Genomic DNA, 21,540 nt, shown 5'->3' with positions numbered 1-21,540 from the left:
GGCCAAAAAAAAAAAAGGTGAAAATAACCCCTTGTAATTCAGTTTGTATTATATGAGAGCTTTAAGTAAACTTATCAAAAGTCATTTTTTCCTAGTAGATAAAACATTACTTATGATTTACTCATTGCAGGTGGCTTCTATATTTACTATAAAATAATTCATGTACAGGTATTTACAGTCATTCTTTGGAGAGATTTTTAACATTGTATATAGACTATATTGAATGTAGACTATATTTTTACCAGAATTACCATATGTGGTCTGGTATGTTTCTGGTTTTGTTCTGTTTGCACTTTTATAGTAAACGTGTGATAGTATAGTCTCAAAACCTCTGACTACAGAAATTGTTGAGAGAATTATAATCTTAAGTTTCAGTGATTCTATCATATGACTGCATTATATTTTTTAGCTTTTTTTTAATTCAGACACTAAAATAGTCCTGTCATATTAGGGAATTTTAATAGCAAGTAGTCACTGAAATACCATGATGCTGTGACCATTTTGAGCTTAAAAGTACATTTTTATGTATGGATTGTCTTTCTTTGTAAGGAACAGAACTTAAGCATTCCTAAAATGGAAAGTTTTTTTTTTATCTTTTTTTTTTTTTTTTTTTTTTGGAGACGGAGTTTCGCTCCTGTTACCCAGGCTGGAGTGCAATGGTGCGATCTCGGCTCACCACAACCTCTTGCCTCCTGGGTTCCTGGGTTCAGGCAATTCTCCTGCCTCAGCCTCCCGAGTAGCTGGGATTACAGGCGCGCACCACCATGCCCAGCTAATTTTTTTGTATTTTTAGTAGAGACGGGGTTTCACCATGTTGACCAGGATGGTCTCGATCTCTTGACCTCGTGATCCACCCGCCTCAGCCTCCCAAAGTGCTGGGATTACAGGCTTGAGCCACCGCGCCGGCCCACGTTTTTTTTAATCTTAAAAAACTTGAATTCTATCACATTTAAACAATTTTACATAAAATTAATTTCTTGGAAATTCAGCTTGTGGAAAGACTTCAAATAGAAATAGCATAGTTTCTTTCAAAGTATGTAAAATAGGTAATGACCTTTTGGATTAAGTATGTTTTTGAAAACTCATGTATGTGGAAACAGTAATCAATAATTATAATGCACCAGCTCATATGAAATGTATTTACAAATTCAAGATTTAACCCTACACTGATACATTTCTGAGATACAAAATTTTCGTTTTTAGAAACAAGCATATCATTATAAAATAATTCCAAATAATACAGTGTAGTTGGAATTACTTCATTTAAGTTTAATACGTTTTTATTAAAAACTAATATGAAAACTCTGTTAATATAATATAGTTTGTTTACCTTGGGTCATAATTTTACCTGTTAGTCCCTGGAGTATTGGGTTTTGCCTCAATTTAAGTACATTTTTAAATATCTGTCATCGTCTTTCTAGTAATAGTTCTATAACCTGTATTTTTCTGCCCTGCTATATTTGCTTTAATATATTACTAACTCTGCCTTAAAAAAATTTTTTTAATCTGTTTATTGTCTCAATTGGACATTCCAAATACAGAGCACATTTCTTTTTCTGTTAGTTCATTTATATCTTTTTTTTTAATTTAATGAAAATGATTACCTGTATGAGATTGAGCCATGAACAGGAACTGTGAATTTTGGAAATTACTAGAGCTAGCCATCTGGCTCTTAATAAATTTGTTAGCTAAAATCATCATTTAATTAACTGCAAAATGGGCATAATTATCATTATGAGGATTAAATTATATATTTATAATGTCAGGTGTCAGTGCTAGTTTTAAAAGTCAATCCAACATTTTTATGGAAGGATAAGGTTCAGTTTTACCAAAAACTTTTGCATTTTTAATGTATTTTTATTAAAGAAGGATAGATATACAGAATTAATCTAATGTGGTATTAAAATTCCCATTACTATTACTATAAATTTATTTTTGCAAAGTAGCATAGCCTTAAAAGATGATGACTAGCTTAAGATCATTAGGAAATAATTAGTAGACAAAGCCATGAAAGATAATAGAGGCTATCTTTAGGGCCCAGGTTTTCATATATTTTTTGAATTATATAAATTCTAGTTTTGATATTTTCCATGACAAACCTTAATATTTCATTTAGAGCACACATAACATGTAGATTGTAAGTGACCAATCAAGATAATATTAAAATATCTTAAATTTATTGGTTTTCATTATTATTTTTGAACATCTAGACTATTTCAGTTTTTGAGCAAAGTTTATACTTTCTCTGTCATTTAAATGTAGATAGTATTTAGGGATACAGACTTTTAAAAACAAAACAAAACTGCTTTGCAAATAAGTGTTTTGTTCATTTCTCAGTAAATAGGAATTTCTATTCCATCGAATTCCATCATGTTGCTGCACAGAAGAGTAGAGCTTCCAGCATCCCTTTAAAAAGTTACATGTGGGGAGAGACAGGATATCTGAATATATACTTACGGAATGAGCATGTAAATGTGCTTTTAGTCTTTTCATGTGTGTGTATGTGTGCGCGCAGTACGCACATGAGCATGCATTTGGGCAAACTTTCCTATGTGCTCTGGCTGCTTAAATTTTACTCTAATTTTACAGCCAGAAGTTTTTTTTCTCAATAATGTGTAGAATGTGTAGAAAATACAAGCCTTGCATTTTTAAAAATAATACACAGAAGATCTTCATTTTTGGCACCGCTTACACTAGTAAAAGAAAAACAAGATCTTTTTTTTGTACTTCAGCTTTTTGTTGTGTGTACCCAAAGTTAGATTCAATAATCCAATTATGAGTGGAAAATACTTAAAATTGCTAATAGATGCTTTGTACTTTTTTAGTTACCAGGAATATAAAATAAAATATGAATCATAAGGCTAATTATTTCCCATAAAAAGTTTTATGAATTTTTTATGTTTTGTTTGTTTTAGTTTAAGACAAGTAAGTAGCTATAAGTCTAGCAATTCTGAATTTGAATTATCAATTTTACATTTCTTAGGCCACTTCTGTTTTTATCTCAGGGTGGATTGTTTTTTTGAGAGTTGAGGAGTTAACCATTTTTGTTTGTAGGAAAAAGGAGTGTTTTTTTTAAAAATGCAGAAACATTCATAGTCTAACACTGTGTGTATAATTTTAGGTTGGTTTGGTTTTGTGTGTTTTACCTATTTGGTTTGTGTGTTTACTGAAGACTTTGTTAGAACAGGTAGTAGTATAGTTCACATTAACTCTATAATAATAAAGTGAGAGTTTAGTATATGGAATGATGAAGTGAAGTATTTGAAATTAGAAGAAAAAACTACTTTAAAAAGAATATTACCAGGAATAAATTGTAGCCAGTTGTGAATTGCTAGAGATACTGATTTATCATGTTCATTTATAAAGGTGTTTTATTTATAGCATCATTTGCTTTTAGCCAAGATCTTCTCATTCAGGTTTTTTCTTTTTTCTTTTCTTTTTTTTTTTTTTTTTTTGAGACGGAGTTTCGCTCTTGTTACCCAGGCTGGAGTGCAATGGCGCAATCTCGGCTCACCGCAACCTCCGCCTCCTGGGTTCAGGCAATTCTCCTGCCTCAGCCTCCCGAATAGCTGGGATTACAGGCACGCACCACCGTGCCCAGCTAATTTTTTGTATTTTTAGTAGAGACGGGGTTTCACCATGTTGACCAGGATGGTCCCGATTGAAAGCATGCTTTGAATTATATCTGAAGTATTCATCACACATATTTTATAAGATAACCTATTGAAAAATAAGAAAGTTCATTCTTTTTCACAAGACCATTTTTTATTATATGCGAAAGGAAGAGGGGTCATTTAATTTATTTTCTTCTTTCTAAAAATTATCCTGATTTTGTAACTTTTAGAATATTATAGAGTTTTTTAATATTAACATTTAAATTACATTGAGGTTATATTTATCTAATTAGATAAACTACATTGGTCTGAGAAACTAGAAGAAAGAAAAGGCAAATAACACTGGGATACACTTGCTTTGAATTATTTTTGCATTCCTGTTCACCCAGGCTTTTTTCTGCGTTTGAGTATTAGTTTTTGCTGGTCTAGCTTAGAAACTCAAAATAGAATCTTCAGTGCATCAGAACAGTGATGTCACAGTGGCCTTGGGAATCTCTTCTCTTACCTGTAACTGAAGTAACTCTTATTGTTTCTACCATTTTTACTCTATTACAGTAGCAGAATGCAAAAGGGTCATAAAGGAGATGATTTGTTGCTGCAGATCTTGTTTAAGATCTGAATGTTTTAAATTTGATGGAGCAATGGGGAATGGAGCAAGCTGTAAAGCTGCTCCAGTTAATCAAAGGTAGAAAGATACAATAGTGGTTTGTATTGATTGATGTGATATATGATAGTTATTTTGTTGATTGGATAAGGAATATCTTAATTCAGGGTGGGTTATTTTGTTTAAGGTTCACATTTTTTAAAGTATCTGAAATGAGTGCTTTATAAAAGAAATTTAATGATTGATCACATATTTCATAAATAGGCCTATAGTACTCTTTATTTTAACTATGTTGTAATATAATTGGCTGCATTATGAAAAATATCTTTTTCTTCCAGTGTGAAAAACTCAAATTACTGTCTCCCATCATATACTGCTTATAAGAACTATGATTATTCAGAACCTGGAAGAAACAATGAACAGCCAGGCCTCTGTGGCTTAAGTAACTTGGGAAATACCTGTTTCATGAACTCAGCTATTCAGGTAGGTCTTTGTAAACAAAGTGAAACGGTTGTTTCATGGAAATCTGTAATACAAGAAAATAGAGTTGGGTTTTTCATGCCAGAACATGGGTATTACATTTGGAAAGTTCATTTTTTATGGAAGATTTGAACATACACATTTGACTTGTTCATTCTACTACTGGTACTAGAATATATGTTTCTCAATTAGGTAACCTGTGATTGATTAACATAAGGTACAAGATTAAATATCACTTCTTGCAAAAACATAATACCAAACAGAAAACTTGCTGTCCAAGAAAGGGAAAAAAAAAATGCAAAAAAGCTAGTGAGATCTCTCCTTTATTCAATAGAAGTCTATTGCCTTTTTTTTTTTTTTTTTGGTCTTAATGCGAAATTAAAATTTTAAAAAGGGAAATCTTAAGAACCTCTTTTTGTGTACATATTTTAACAAATCACTTCCCCTTAAAGTCTTTTGATTTGGGGATATAAGAGATCACTGCCTTTTCCCCACCCCACCTCCAATCCCCTTTTTCTTTCCTTGGAGCTTTTCTTTTCTTTCTGCTCTTGTCTATATCGTCTTTCAACTTAACTTGTTAAATATTTATGTCTTTGAGTGATTCTGAAGTAATGGCAGAGATATATTTTTTGATATCACTGTTACTGTGTATAAGATTAGGGCTGGTTATTCCCCTTTTATAGATGTATGTGTTTATAAAAGCTCAGAATAATGGCAAGCCGTTTTTGGTATTTGAATCTTAACTTTTTTTTGGTCAGTCTCTTTTGTGAATTCTAAAATTTTAGTTTTAAGCCTAAACTTTTTTATTCTCTATTCATATTTTTTTGTTTAATCTCCTATGCCCAAGAGACAGCCTCCAAAGATATAGATTCAATGCAGGATATAGATTGATAAGGACATTATTAGACATCTTTCTCACTCTCTGAGAAAAGGGTGACTCTTCACCATTCAGTATTCTAAGTGAATCTCTTTGTACATCGTCGTTCATACAGCTGTTTCCTAAATTAACCATTGTCTTTATAGCATTCTTGGAAATTAGAATCTGTCATACGCTATAGGCCAGGAGTTAGCATCCTTTTAGAAAGTGAGTGGGCATAGTCAGTTTCTGGTATTTTGCTTTAGAGTTGAACTACTTGGGAAGTGGCCTCTCTGCTTAAACAGATAGCTTAATAAATTCTTCCTTTAAATGTCCCTCAAGTGAGTAATCCTGCTCATATTGTAGTGTGAATTACTTTATTCAAAATAGTTTTTCAAGAATTTTAGCACTAGTTAAACATAGAGATAATTTAAATTTTTTTCTGTATTTTTCTAGATGGGGGAGAAAGCCAAAATGTATTACTATCCTAATAGTTATTAAATAACAAAGTAAAGTACATGGGTGCTAAGCTTTCAGAGATAGGAATGGAACAGACAAATTATGGTATCTGTTGGATTATCTCTGGAACATGTATTATATAAATTGTGATTATACCAGTACCAGAAAATGCTGTTCTCAGATCACCAACTCATATTAATTTTTGTATACCTCTTTATCCTTGAATTGCCAAAATTACTTTGATTGCAAAGGCTTGATATCACCTGGAGTTTTTTTTTTTCCTAGTATAGAAAACCAAATTTGGTGTTTTTTTGTAAATATTAATAAAATATTTCAACAGCATAGGGATTCCAAATTTCAATCTATCAAGAGAGAGCAAGAGTTTGTGTTCATGCTAATTATTCATGGGAGGCTTGGGCCAGCATTCAGACTAAATTTCTTCTAAAGCAATACTACATTCTAGTTTTCTGTGCCTTCGATATGTCTGTTATGAAAATGGCTAACTGCCGTTTCTCAAAAAGAGGTATTAAAATTGAGTATTCTAACCAGCTAGGTTAAGCTAGATTTGGCATCATTTAGCTTTCTTGCATGTTATGTTTAAGGTGTGAGAACCTTCATTTTATTCATTTTCCTTCTATTCAAAACTTTTATTAGAATAAATTGATACCTCTAATGCAGACCCTCTTAATATGTTTTACCATCATGTGTTCCATTTCATCTGCAACATAGCCATAAGCATGATGGTTTATGATTTTATGGTAATAGCCATAAAATTTTTTGATGAAAATTTTAGCAATGAGTATTTTTTTAAGTTTTGTTCATTTTATTATATTTTTTTAAATTGTATTTTAGGTTTTGGGGTACATATGAAGAACATGCAAGATTGTTGCATAGGTACACACATGACAGTGTGATTTGCTGCCTTCCTCCCCATCACGTATATCTGGCATTTCTCCCCAGGCTATCTCTCCCCAACTCCCCACCCCCCACTGTCCCTCCCCTATTTCCCCCCGACAGACCCCAGAATGATTCTCCCCTCCCTGTGTCCATGTGTTCTCATTGTTCAACACCCACCTATGAGTGAGAACATGCAGTGTTTGATTTTCTGTTCTTGTGTCAGTTTGCTGAGAATGGATGGTTTCCAGGTTCATCCATATCCCTACAAAGGACACGAACTCTTCGTTTTTGATGGCTGCATAATATTCCATGGTGTATATGTGCCACATTTTCACTGTCCAGTCTATCGTCAATGGGCATTTCAGTTGGTTCCAGGTCTTTGCTAGTGTAAACTGTGCTGCAATGAACATTCGTGTGCATGTGTCCTTATAGTAGAACGATTTATAATCCTTTGGATTTATACCCAGTAATGGGATTGCTGGGTCGATTGGAATTTCTATTTCTAGGTCCTTGAGGAATCGCCACACTGTCTTCCACAATGGTTGAACTAATTTGCACTCCCACCAACAGTGTAAAAGTGTTCCTATTTCTCCACATCCTCTCCAGCATCTGTTGTTTCAGATTTTTTAATGATCGCCATTTTACCTGGCATGAGATGGTATCCCAATGTGGTTTTGATTTGCATCTCTCTAATGACCAGTGATGATGAGCATTTTTACATATGTTTGTTGGCCTCATGTATGTCTTCTTTTGTAAAGTGTCTGTTCATATCCTTTGCCCACTTTTGAATGGGCTTGTTTTTTTCTTGTAAATCTGTTTTAGTTCTTTGTAGATTCTGGATAGATTCTACAGAGATTTAGATTCTTTGTAGATTCAGCCCTTTGTCAGATGGGTAGACTGCAAAAATTTTTTCCTATTCTGTTGGTTGCTGATTCACTCTAATGACTGTTTCTTTTGTTGCGCAGAAGCTCTGGAATTTGATTAGGTTCCATTTGTCTATTTTGGCTTTTGTTACCAATGCTTTTGGTCTTTTGGTCATGAAGTCCTTGCCTACGCCTATGTTCTGAATGGTTTTGCCTAGATTTTCTTCTAGGGTTTTTATGGTGTTAGGTCTTATGTTTAAGTCTTTAATTCATCTGGAGTTAATTTTAGTGTAAGTTGTCAGGAAGGGGTCCAGTTTCTGCTTTCTGCACATGGCTAGCCAGTTGTCCCAACACCATTTATTAAACAGGGAATCCTTTCCCCACTGTTTGTTTTTGTCAGGTTTGTCAAAGATTGGATGGTTGTAGATGTTTTGTGTTGCCTCTGAGGCCTCTGTTCTGTTCCATTGGTCTATATCTCTGTTTTGGTACCAGTATTATGCTGTTTTGATTACCGTAGCACTGTAGTATAGTTTGAAGGCCAGTAGTGTGAGGCCTCTTGCTTTGTTCTTTTTGCTTAGAATTGACGTGGCTGTGCAGCCTCTCTTTTGTTTCCATATGAAGTTTAAGGTGGTTTTTTCCAGTTCTGTGAAGAAGGTCATTGGTAGCTTGATGGGGATAGCATTGAAAGCAATGAGTATTTTCAGCAGTAGATTTTATTTCATTTCTGTAGCTTTATTTAGTTGGAAACTGTACTGTGTCTAAAATAAAACTTCAGACAATTTGGAGAAGGGAAAAATGAATTTTTATTTGTACTGCTTTTAGCTTTTAGTTCACATCCAGAATTAGAAAAGCTAGGTCTTTAGTTTTATTTTCTTAAAACTTCCATGATTTTTAATTGATTAAGATGTCAGCTCTTGAGCTGAAAATTGACTGTAAGAGGGAGTACAAAATGGTAGCAGTAGCGTTTACTCTTCTGTTTCACAAAACTCATGTAAGTTCATAGGTCCAAAAATAAAAGGGGTGAGAGATCACTAATAGAATGGATTATTTCAATAGGTTTTATCAGATACTGTTTCTTCAGTTATGCTTTTTTCAAGTTTCCCTGTAACTTCTTTGAAATTGAAGATGTCATGAATTTTAGAAAATATTATCAAATATTATTCCTACTGATAATTTGAATTTTAATGTAACCTCTTAATTCAATATCCTCCAAATTTGAGTAATCATTTCGGCACATCAGGTGGTATAGTATTGTGACATCTGTTAAAAAAAAAAGAGTGTAAAAAGTATACTTTTTTTAGTTTAAGAGTGGATTATACTTAGCCCATCAGTAGCTTTGAGATAGTGAACTATTTTGACCACCCATGATTAAAATCTAAGCAGCACCAATCTGAGTGTGATTTAACATTATTGCTCTTATTATTTAATGATATTGGTACTCAAGATTTTCTGATAATAATGGTATGAATATTGACTTTTTCTGGTCAATATGGTACTGCCATATAGCTTTAATTTATTAAGTCAACATTGAATGTCACACATATGTGAGATATTTTTGGACATACAATCAATTCTTCTATACATGGATTCTACATTCAAGGATTCAGCCAACTGTGAATCAAAAATATTCCAAAAAAGAAACAGTAAAAAATAACATTATAACAGTTTAGTCCAGGTGCGGTGGCTCATGCCTATCATCCCAGCTCTTTGGGAGGCTGAGGCAGGTGGATCACCTGAGGTCAGGAGTTTGAGACCAGCCTGGCATATATGGCAAAACCCTGTCTCTACTAAAAATACAAAAATTATCCTGGGTATGATGGCGGGCACCTGTAATTCCAGCTACTTGGGAGGCTGAGACAGGAGAATCACTTGAACCTGGGAGGCAGAGGTTGCAATGAGTTGAGCACCATTACACTCCCTCCTGGGAGAGGAGAGTGAAACTCTGCCTCAAAAACTAATATTAAAATAAAAATAACAATTTTCAATAATGTGAATTTTAAAACAATGCAGTGTAACAATTATTTACACAGCATTTACATTTTTTTAGGTATTATAACAAATCTAGAGATGATTTAAAGTTTATAGGAAGATTTATGTAGGTTATCTACAACACCATTTTATATCAAGAACTTGAGCATCTGTGGATTTTGGTATCCCCAAGGTGGGGAGGGGGCTCCTGCAACCAATCCCCTGCAGATACCAAGGACAACTTTATATCCTGACTTTATGAAGATTATAGTCAAGATATTGTGATTTTCAAATGTTTCGTATTTTAGCATCAAAACCTTTTTTTTTAAGTTACTGTGGAAAATTTAATTGTATTCCCAATATTTAAATAGATATTGTAAAATTGCTTTGGTTGCATGAAGTTCTCAGAACTCCATCTGCTTTCCTTTACTTTCCGCAATGGCCTCAAAAACTTACTCATGGAATTCTAGGACTCTGAGGAACAGTTTGAAAGCCAAAGTCTGGCTTAAAAAAATAAAAAAAGAAACACATAAAAAAGTAATAATACAGGTCAAGATCACAGTTTATGGAGTTACATTACCTTTCCTGTCATAATATATAAAATGAGTTGGGATTTCAAGCATTTTTAAGGTCAGCTTTTTTTACTGTGATCTGTTGATTAGGAAAAACATATTTCAAAAATTTTGAGGTATATTAAATAAAAAATTTAAACTTTTTAAAGATTTAATTTAAGACAATAAGTAATATTACACAGAAATAACACTTTTAAGAAACTAGGTAGATCTTCATTACATTGTCAAACAGTGAAAACGTTATTTCTGAAGCTGTTTTTTCTATGTTATGTTACTTCAACTAGCTTACTCTCACCTTGAGACTCTTTTTGCATTTATTGGAACTCAGTTTCTCAGAAGTCCAGTTTAACATGAAACCTTCTCATGTTATTTACATTACCATACTTTTCATCGTAAAAGGAAAAACCTCACTTCTGCAACACAAAACACTTTTTAAAAAATAGTTTAGTATCTTGCATTTGTTCTGATAAACTGAGAATGTGGCTAATTGGCTAATGAAAAATTTAAAACTACTACTTTCTAGGTAAGATTTTCATTCTAATCCAGGATATTAAACTCAATTATGTGAGTTCCTTTCATGTTACGTGCCAGAAATTACATAGCAAATTGTCATCAAAAAATATGTTTAATCCTCTATCAGATGACAACTTAGTCAGGTCGTCTATCCATTTTGATAAAAGCCAAAAAAAAAAAAAAAAAAAAACCTGGAAACAACCTTACTTGCATTAGAACCATTCATTTTTCTCAATATGAATACCAGTGCTTTTACTTTGCCCTGTGGACTAGAATACCCTTCCTTTTTGAAAAAGAGAACATAGGTGGGAAAAGATAACCTACATTCTTATACAGATTATTTTAGGAAAGAGTATATATGGTATAGTTCTGTAAAAAATTAGTATTCACAACTAGGGGAGAAATGGTATCTCTAAAAGAATGCCCTGCACTTGTGTCACTTGGCTAATAATGATTTCTTATGAAAACATGCCTTTCTTAATCTCGGATGGGGACATGAGATTTGATTTGTTGCTGTTAATTTCTGTTAATAAGCAAAATTCCCTAGGACTAGTGCCTCTGTTTCTAAATTAATGCAGATTTGTACATGTTTTATCTGTCCCTAATTCTGTAATACGAAACTAACATAGTACAGATCTTAAAGAAATAGAGAGGTTCCTTTAAAGAATTATAAATTATTACATCTAATTCTAAAATACAGAAAGGTTTTACACTATCCTGGCTAGGAAAGGCCAGTACCAATTTACTGATATACTTACTAGATAGTATTGTAATTACTATATCTTATTTTAAAAGTTATTAATATAATAAGACTGAAGTATCTTGTATCAATTTTTGTAATTATTTCAAGGATTTTTTTGTAATTAAACCCCCAAGAAAAATAAAAGGAAAGAAAAAAACTGATTTCACATTTACTTCTCTTAAAATCAAGCAGCTCATTTTTTTGATGTCAAAATGTTTTCTAAAAGATTATCATTTGCTCCTTTACAGTGATTTATTAACTGTACTTTTCTGGGCAGGGAGAAGGTCAGTGAGTTGGTTACTTAAACCATTAATAGTAATATCTGAATCAATTACTAGTTCTCATATAAACCTATATTAAAACATTAACAGCCCTGTATTGAAACTGCAGCCTCTGTTAATAGCAGTACCCTTCTTTGCATAATGCAGGTTATTTTTTTGTATTGTTTTTTTCTTAATTTTCTCTTCACAGAAGTCTGTGAGTTGGGGCATAAGTATCTCTATTTCACTAATGAGGCAATTGAGGCAAGGAAAGTTTGATTTGCCATTCATTAAGACAAGTTATTAGGCGTTAAAACTGGGTTGTTATTTAATACATTTTGAGATAATGTATTTTTTCAAAATTATGCCAATCAACCTTTAAAAAATGCTTATGTTTTGTGTGTGTGTGATAAAATATAACAGAATTTGCCATTTTAACCATTTTAAATGTATGGTGACACTAAGTGTATTCACATGTTGTACAATTATTAAAAATATTTTTATGTTTAGTTCAAAAGATTGGCCCCCATAACACATGAAGCTCTCATTAAGTAGCATTAATGTGATGCCATTTAAAACAGTTTCCTTAGGAGGTTATATGCACACTTACTCAATTTGATGATCAAAGTGTTTAAAACTATTCATGTACTCCTTTTGAGTATCACTAGTGGATATTTTTCATCCTTCAATGACAAAGTTGATTTTCAAAAGCCAGAAGTTATTCAGAGCATTATTTTCAGAATATTGTAGATGATCAAGCTGGGTAATCTTTTTCAGGTAGTGAATGACTTATGAAGTCATTCACTCAGCATATATTTATTGAGAAGTTCTGTTAGGTGACTTGCACTCTCATAGACTAATCATACCATGATGAAAAAAACAGTTTCTTTCCAAGGAGTTTATAGTCTAATGAGGGAGAGAAATATTAAATTGATCATGCATTATGATAAGTATCATGAAAAGAGAGAGTGCTAACAGGAGCCTGGAGAGCACCTAATTATGGCTGGGTATCTCATTTACCAAAAGTAACATGAGCTTTGACCAAAGAATATGTTTGAGTTTGGCAGGTGAAGTTAGATGGACCAAAAACCATGTGCAAAGCCACTAAGAAAGGGCAAGGTTGAGGAACCAGAAGAGTAGTTTGTGGAACAATGTATGAAGGGGAGTGAGACAAAATGAGTTTGATGGAGTAGGCAAAAGCCAGATCATATAGGGAGAATTTAGATTTTAATGTTTTACAAAGGCACTAAAGGTTTCAGGCTACCATCTTCTTATCTGGTTTATTGCATTTATCTGCTAGCAGATTTCTTTGCTTCTTTCCTTACCTTCCACAATCTGTCCTTAAAAGAACAGCCAGCAATCTATTTCAAACCTAAGTCATTTTCTGTTGTTTAGCTGATAACACAAAATGCCTTCTCATTTCACACAATGGAAGCCAAAGTTCTTAAAACAGAGTATAAGGCCCTATAGGATCTGGCCCCATGCCAGCTTACTTCATATCACTTACCTCCATGCTTACCTTGTTCCATCTTCGCTGGACCTCTCAACGTGTCAATGTTCCTGCCTTAGGGTCTTTGAACTTGCAGTTTCCTATACCCGTAATGTTTTTCCTCTAAATATTTATATCCTTGCTCTCTCACTTCCATCAGGTCTCTATCATATATCAGTCAGATCCTTCCCCAGTCATCCTGTAAAAAATAATGACTGTCCCGCATTCCATACAGTACTCGTAACCATCTTGCATGCTTTATTTCTATCAGGGTCTTTTGCTCGTCTGTGTTTCTTCCCCTGCTCCCAACACAGACACCCTCTCTCCACCCTCCAACCCTCACCCTGTGCTTTCTCTCTCCCATGAGTGCGGGGATTTTGTTTTAGTCACTGTTGTAGCTCCACTGCCTGGAATAGTGTCTGGCATATAGAAGGCACTCAAATTAATCAAAGGTGAAGGGAATAACAAGTGTCTCTCCAGGTTTGGGCTTATATAATGATAGATGTAACCATTTAATAAAATTCCATACTGTAGGAAGAAGAACATAGGAGAAGTAAATTTGGGGTGGGGAGGAGATTATGAGTTAATTTTAGGCATGTTCGGTTTATGATATCTGTGAAACATCCAAGCAGATAGATCATAGATAGTTGGATATTCTAGTGTGGAATATAGATCAGACGCTCAGGCTGGAAATAAAAATCTATCTGTTGTAGATGGTATTTAAAATCATGGAAATGGTTGTGTCTAAATGTGGGCATCTGTTAAAAAGATGTCCCAGAACTAAGCCCTACAATACATTTGAATGGAGGAATGAGAGTTCTTTTGCAATAGGAGGAAAGTAAGGAATTATGGATGCAAGCAATGTCTAGATTTTATGACAGCTTCCATTATCCCCAAAATACAAGACTAGATCATTAGCTAAGAGTGAAAGGGTAAGAAGATTGCTCAGCAGTATTGAGGTCTCATTTGATATTGGGGGGCATCAATTTAGAATGGTGTAAATGTATTCACTTGAAATTTTTCTCAACAATGTTTAGTTACATGGTACATAAAAGAGATACCTAAATTTATCTAGAGTTGGAAAGAGAAAGAGGCAAAGGAGTTATTAATAAAAAGCAACTAAACTTTTTTTCTTGTTTTTAATAGCTAATTTATTTAGCTGACTCAGCAAGCATCCATTGAGTCTCTGCTATGTACCAAGCATTGTTCTAGACATTGGTGTACACAATTTTAAAAGACAGTACTTGTCCTCTAGAAGTTCATGGTTCAGCGAATGTGGTAGACATTTAAATAAGTAAGATATAATGTGTTATATAATAGGAAATGTGATCAGCAAAATGTCACGGAAGCAAAGAAAGAAGGGTCATTGGGACATAAGAGGCTTTACTAAGAAGGTGAAATTTGAGTGACATTTTTATTTCATTTGTTAGAGTACATTACTGTACATTATGACTTATATGTTCATTTGGTCATAAAATAGCAGAGTATTACCAGAAGTACAAATTACAACATTATAGCTTATGCTTGTTTCTACATTTTTTTTACCTCAGAAATTCCTATATCAGAAATCTCTTTTGCTACAGCAAAAACACATTGTTCATACACTCAATAAAAACATATTGGAATCCTTTATATGCCAACCATTTTTTTTCCTGCTACCTGAATTTTTATTTTTTTATATGCCAGCTATTGATGCTTTTTCGCACATGTTGCCCACTCTAAGGAGTACCAAAAATATTTTGAGCAATATATAATGCTTATTCTTAATGCTTCAATTACATACCAGATTTGGTATATAACACATAATACTGCTTCTGTTACATACTATATTTGATCCATAATTGAGGCATTATGAATAATTTCCAGGGCTTTATTTCTAAGTGCTATGTTCTATACTTTGCCAGGAGAAGGCTTCCAATAAGTGTTTTTAAAAATGAAACAAATTTATGACAAAAATGTTACTGGTTTTTTATAAGGAAATCCTTAATATTAACAGTAGAATAAAACATACTGTGAGCTTCCTTTTACACTTACAGTAGTCTCATCGTGTAATACCGTACCAAAAATATATCTGCCATCATGATGATACCACCGTCTTCCTGGAACCTCTTTCACCTTCCCTGAGACTTGTTCCCTCTCTGTTTTATACTTTTAACCTCACCTCTTCACCTTCTTTCTTCCTTTCAGCATATATACATAGTCAAGTCTTTTTTTCAGATGGGAAATAGGTAATGAGGAGACAATGACCTTGAAAAGGATGATCTTTGCTTTCTCCCTTTTCCATCTTCCATTCAGTAGTCCTTATCTCACCAGTCTGTCAGCTGCTTAGTTAGCATGGTAGGTCAGAGCAGGGATTTTGGAACTGAACTGCCTGGATTCAAATCCTAATTCTGACCTTGGATAAGAAACTTCATAGTTTTAGTTCCTTCATCTGTAAAATGAAGATAAAGTGCTTAATTAAGTGCTTGGCACATGTAAACATATAAAAATCTTAAATACTGTTATCATTACTGTTATTACCATATCACCCTATAGAAATTCCTTTTGATAAGGTCACCTTTGACCTCTTGTTTCCTAGGTTCCTTGTAGCCCCTTTACCTTTAAGAATTTGACATCCGTTTACACAGTAACATCCAAAATTTGTCTCATCCATAATTCTGTCTTCGGAATTTCCCTCCAGTGCATAACCATTAAATGGACACTCCTGTTAAGATGAACTACCGTAACTTAAACTCGAGATGCGTGCTTACACTAATCTTGATTATTTTATTTTCTACACTTTCTTATAGGTACAATCCAGTAACCCAAGTAAAAAACCTGACTTATCCCAAGTCCTGTTCATTTTACTTATTCTATATGACATATTTTCCCCTTTCCTCTCCTACTAGCACATAATTTCAGTGCTTCAGCATCTTTTTTGTGAACTCTCAAAATATGTCTGTGTCATCTCTTTGTTCCTTTATTGTCCTCTTCAAATCCATTGAATACACTGCTTCCAAATTTATTGTTTTAAAAAGCAAACATGATTATGATGTGTTTCAAACCTATGCCCCGTCACCTAAAGGATAAAATTCAAACTGGATTCTGTCTACCTCTTTAGCCAAAACTACTTTCAATTCTTAGAATTTATTATGTTTCAAAACTTCGTATATACTGTTAATGCTTCCCTACTTGCCTTTTTCACACTTTCCCTCTTTCTTCTACCATTTCTTCTGGACAAATACATATTATGTTGTGAGAATTATGAAAGCGGAGGATATCTTTGGTTTTCTTTTATATCCCCAATGTTAGTATAGTGCCAGATAGTCATAAGCACATTAGTCCTACAATGTGTATGGACAAGATAGTTCTGGGCACAGAAATTGTAAGTGATCAAAACTCTCTATAGCAATTTGATAGGGCAATTTTACGTCAAGTTTAATAATAAGCAAGACTTCTTTTTTGTTGGTGTTTTTAATTTTTCCAGCAGTTCATTTTTATTGTATCTTACACAAGTACCAATCTGTGGTGATTTGAGAATTTTTTTTCATTAGTCCTTTTATACACATGGTTTGAGAAACACTGCATTAGAAAAATTATTTACCAGAAATATTTGGAATTTGACCTGAGCTATCTAAACTCCCAAAGAGCATAGTAGTTTTAATAAAAATTATAGCACATCATATATATTTCTTGCAAGTGAAGGATCAGAGAGGTACCTATATGTGTATAATAACTCTTGAACTGTATATGGTCCTACAAATGAAGTCAATTTGATAACACTTGAATTGAGCTGGCATGTTAATCACAGCTTGATAGATCATATAAGCACCACCCTGGAAATAGTTCATTGAAATATTTCACAGTGAATTATGTGAAAAAAATATTTTAGAACATTATTTGTATACTTACAGAGACTCTTGAAGTAATGATCTCTTAATAAATATTTGTTGAACAATTATTTAAAGGTTTTTTATTACAAAAATGGCTTATTTCTCCTAAAGAGTGTAACAGATCAATAAACTTAAAAAAAAATTCCGCTGTCCCTTCCTGTATGCCTTTGCAGAAGAACTAAGATCAATAAAATCACATAATTCTTAATACTTATTTATTCAAAGTTGTTTCTTTACTGAATATTATGTGCAAGGGACTGAACACAGACAAAACTATAAAGAACCATTTATTGTTCATAAATTCTTTGTCTTGCTTGCCTTTAGGCAAGAATTTGTGGAAAATAATTTAAAAGAATTTTAAATATTTAAATTAACTTTTTAAAGTTAATTATTTTAAATTTCATTGTAAGCCAGTTTTGAATTAAATAAAATCAAATTCACAAGCTTCCATTCTTTAAAATAAATATAACTTGCACCAACATTTCTTAATGTTGGTTTTGGTTTTAGCATACTTCCCATAAAGTGAATGTATAAATTTTAAAAATTAATGAATAGCCTGTTACTAAAAATAAAATAATAAAATCAGACAAAACTGCTGACATAGTCTAGTATTAATAGTTTCAAGGCCTGGCGTGGTGGCTCACGTCTGTAATCCTAGCAATCTGGGAGGCCGAGGCGGGTGGATCACCTGAGGTCAGGAGTTCAAGACCAGCCTGACCAACATGGTGAAACCCCGTCTTTAAAAAAAAAAAAAAATAGTTCCAAACGTTATTTAAAAACACCTTATCCTAATTTTTTAGCCTTATTGCTAGTGGCATAATTATCACAGAGACTTTCGCTTTTTTTATCTGTGTTATAAGTGAATCCTCCATTCGTATTTTTTTGACTTTCAATATGAAAATTAATGGTCTTCACATAATCGTGGCTTTTTTAACATTGACATCTCTAGTTACAGAATTTACTCACTGCAAGTAATAGGTAGTCTTTTTGACAAACTTACAATTCTCCTTCCTTGGTCCTATATAGATGAGGGGAAAACAGGATTGGCATTTCTTTGCTAGCCAACAAAATGTTTCCCATCAATATCAGTACTTTTACTTCCTAGAACTTTGATAATAATTCTTTATTTAATTCAAATAGTGTGTGAAGAAGAAATACCATAGAATTTGAAGGAAGGGACAACAGTGGGGACTTTAAAAAAAGTTTAATTTTATTCATGTCTTAAGCATAGGGACCAGATTAATGATATATATTCAAGTGTTAGGACAACATCCTTGTTCAGTTCAAAAACCTTGCCTTTAAAACTACTTTTATTTTATTTAACATTTTTTATATTTTAAGTATTTTAGTTCTCTCTTCACTGACAAGAGGGGAAAAAAAACAGTTAACAGTTTTAAAAAATAAATAAGAGGAAAATTATATCCATTTCTATTGTACTTGCCTAAGTTTGTTCTTTTTTAAAAATTGAAGAAAAAAATGGAGATATGAAGTCAAACAGCTGTAGTTGTACATCCACTTACAAAATACCTTATCTTCAGAATTGATCTCCCAAATTTAATGAGATTTGCCTTACTTAGAAAAACTATAACAAAAATAAGAACATTAAGTGACTTAAAATATATATCATTTTAAAAATCTGCTTGATTAAGAAACAGGCCCATATTTGTAGTTTTTAATTGAAAAAGTTTACCTCAAACTTTCCTATGTTATCCACTCTGTGTAGCATTACAGAACTAAAGCCAATATCCCAATATTAGTAGATTGCTTTGGAATCATACAGTACCTTATCAGAATGTTTATACTGTTGTCATGATAAATTAGAAAACAATTGACATGGCAAATCTGAAAATTCTTTTCCATCTAACCTTAAAATCCAGGAAGAAACAAATGTTTGAGGATATTCCAAGATGACTTCAACCATGGATTACTTCAGCTTTTATTTTTTAAATCATAGCAAAATAAGAATGAATCCCTTATTTTATTTAGATTGGGCTTTTATTTTTAGTATTGGTCAGTTAGAAGGTATAGCTATTTTTTTAAGGGTTGTGAGTGGTATTACATTTTAATCAGTCATAGAATGAGTTACGCAACTCAAAAGCTTTAGATAATCAAAAATTAAGTTTGTTTTCTTTCCTGTTCTAGTTACCGGTTTACTAAAATAGTGAGCATACATGATCTCTTGAGAATTGGGCTTCTGGAGCACCTGAACAGAAAGGGAGTGGTTCATATTCAGCATTACAAAAGACAACTTTCTCTTTTTGAAGGGGATTACTTTGGCTATTTTCCAGGTACTGGGGAAATTCCAAATGCATTACAAGTTATTGGGATGGCTATTAATTATTCACTTCCTAAAATATGTTGACAACAGACTTGAGATTTGGTTATATAGTAGAATATTATTTGACTTCAATTTACAAAAAAACTTACATAGAAATTTAGCAAAATACAAAATTGAGACTCTTCCATGCAGTAGTTATATTTTTTCAAAGAACTCTAGAAGCATCAGGCTTATTAGTCAGAACATACTTAGTGGAAGTACTTTCTGGAAGTAATGGAAGAGGAATAGAATTTGTGCATGTGTATATAAAGAAAAATTATGTGCAATGCATTGCATCTTTCCAAGTAATTACATAACAAAAGAAAATTTCACATAATATTTCAGTTTTAAGATGTTAGGAAGGGTATATACAATTAGAGAGTTTTTAATAGAGAATTAATTCTTTAATAAAGAATGCATAAACCATTCAAATATTTTATAAATAATTCTTCAAGGTATAATTAATGGCCTGAATATATTGAACTATATCACGCAATGTCCGTTGGATGAGACATTTGCTTATTTAGAATAAATCCTTTTTAGAATTTTTATGTCTGCATCCAGGTTGAAGTTTTAGGGGAAATAATCTTCATAAAAATATATTTCCTTTGCATATCTTTTGCTTATGGATTTATCTTGATAGTTGTTGGGGAAGTCACAATGGTTATTTTCCTTCTTTAGGAATACTTCTTTGGGCATTATTTGGACTTTTATTTTTGAACTTAGAGAACTTTAGGCTGCATTCAAATTATAACAGGGTGCAATTCAGATCTCATTTTAGGCAAGTTCTTTCTCACTGCTCTAAGTCTCTCTAAGTACTGCTTCTAATCTTCCTACTGTACAAATTCTCATTCATTCCACATACCTTATTGAGTGTGCCCGATATTGTGATAGACCTTGAGGTACAAAGGTGAATAAGACATAGACTCTGCTCTCAGGTGCAGTGTAATTGAGTTCAAGGTATCAAGTTAGCCCAGGGAAAGGCTTCCTTGATACACGGAGGAAGATATAACATTGAGAAGAGATGTTGAAGTGAGTGTTAGAGAATAAATAGGAATTTCTTATAGGGGATGAATATTCTAAGAAGGGCAAGAGTGCATGTAGTCTCAGTATGTTAAACTAAGGAATATGTCTTAAGACTCCTAATTCAAATTCAAGAGTACTCTTATTACTTGCAGTTTGCCATGTAAAATACACATGAAGGCACAAGTAGAGAACCACAAAGCCAGTTTGAAACCACAAAACCACTTAGCAGTCACTTCTCACTAAATAATTATCTTGCACATACACTAGCCATTCTTATCATTCCTCATGGATCAACTTTTCCTAATAGCTCATGTCCTAAACTTTCCAACAAGTCATTATATCATGTTTAGTGAATTCCAAAAGTCTACCATATACTAAATAGGAAATTTTGTTTTTTAATTCTTAAGTTTTCAAATGCTGTTGTCAATTTTGTGTACTAAAAACTTACAGTGGAGCATTTAAAAATATTTAACCTAGTTAACAGATGCTTTACTTGTTAATAATAAGTTTTTCTCTTTTGCATTAAAAATTGGAACTGTTAGTACAAAGTCTTTTCCTTTAGTCTGGCTATTGCTTTATTTTTAACATATTTAAATTCTACCCAATTTTAGGACCAACTCTAGGTACCATTATGATATAAACAAAAAATGTGGCTAAAGAAATGTGTTTTATGATTAGTCTTACTGCCTCATATTTGGGCCTTATTATGTTAGTAATAAATTTTAAGATCTAGTTCTCCTGAAACACTGAAGTTTTGGCATTTGTCAATGTCAGGCAGTTGAACTCTAATAAATTAACAGAGGCATAGCACCAAATGTCATGAGACTGGTAGACATGTCACAAAACTTATAAGTAGCCACAAAAATAACATACTAATACTGTTGATATATATAGTCTCTTGTTTTTCATGATACATTCATATGTATTCTCAGTTTTTACTAAGAACAACCATGGCTGTTGCAGGATGTTTTCTTCTGTTTAACAGTCTAGGAAGCATTGAGAGTAAGA

General features: G+C 32.8%; 1 protein-coding gene across 7 annotated transcripts in view; it reads left to right on the top strand.

Annotated features, from left to right (window-relative positions):
• Window positions 1–21,540, top strand: part of USP15 (ubiquitin specific peptidase 15) — a 159,484-nt gene that overhangs the window by 102,654 nt on the left and 35,290 nt on the right. For 4 of the 7 annotated variants that reach the window (XR_013521793.1, XR_013521792.1, XM_009004139.5 and 1 more), the window contains one exon: window positions 4,557–4,701. Coding sequence is in view for 2 of the 7 variants with exons in the window: in XM_009004139.5 (XP_009002387.1) it covers window positions 4,557–4,701 (145 nt within the window). In the remaining 5 variants the exon portion in view is untranslated. Of the gene's footprint in view, window positions 1–4,556; window positions 4,702–19,331; window positions 19,478–21,540 lie in introns of all 7 variants that reach the window. The other 3 variants (XR_013521795.1, XR_013521794.1, XR_008473807.2) reach the window with 1 other exon arrangement.

This window comes from Callithrix jacchus, chromosome 9 (genome assembly GCF_049354715.1).
Source record: "Callithrix jacchus isolate 240 chromosome 9, calJac240_pri, whole genome shotgun sequence".
NCBI classification, from domain to species: Eukaryota; Metazoa; Chordata; class Mammalia; order Primates; family Cebidae; genus Callithrix; species Callithrix jacchus.
This window is presented reverse-complemented; position numbering and strand designations above follow the sequence as displayed.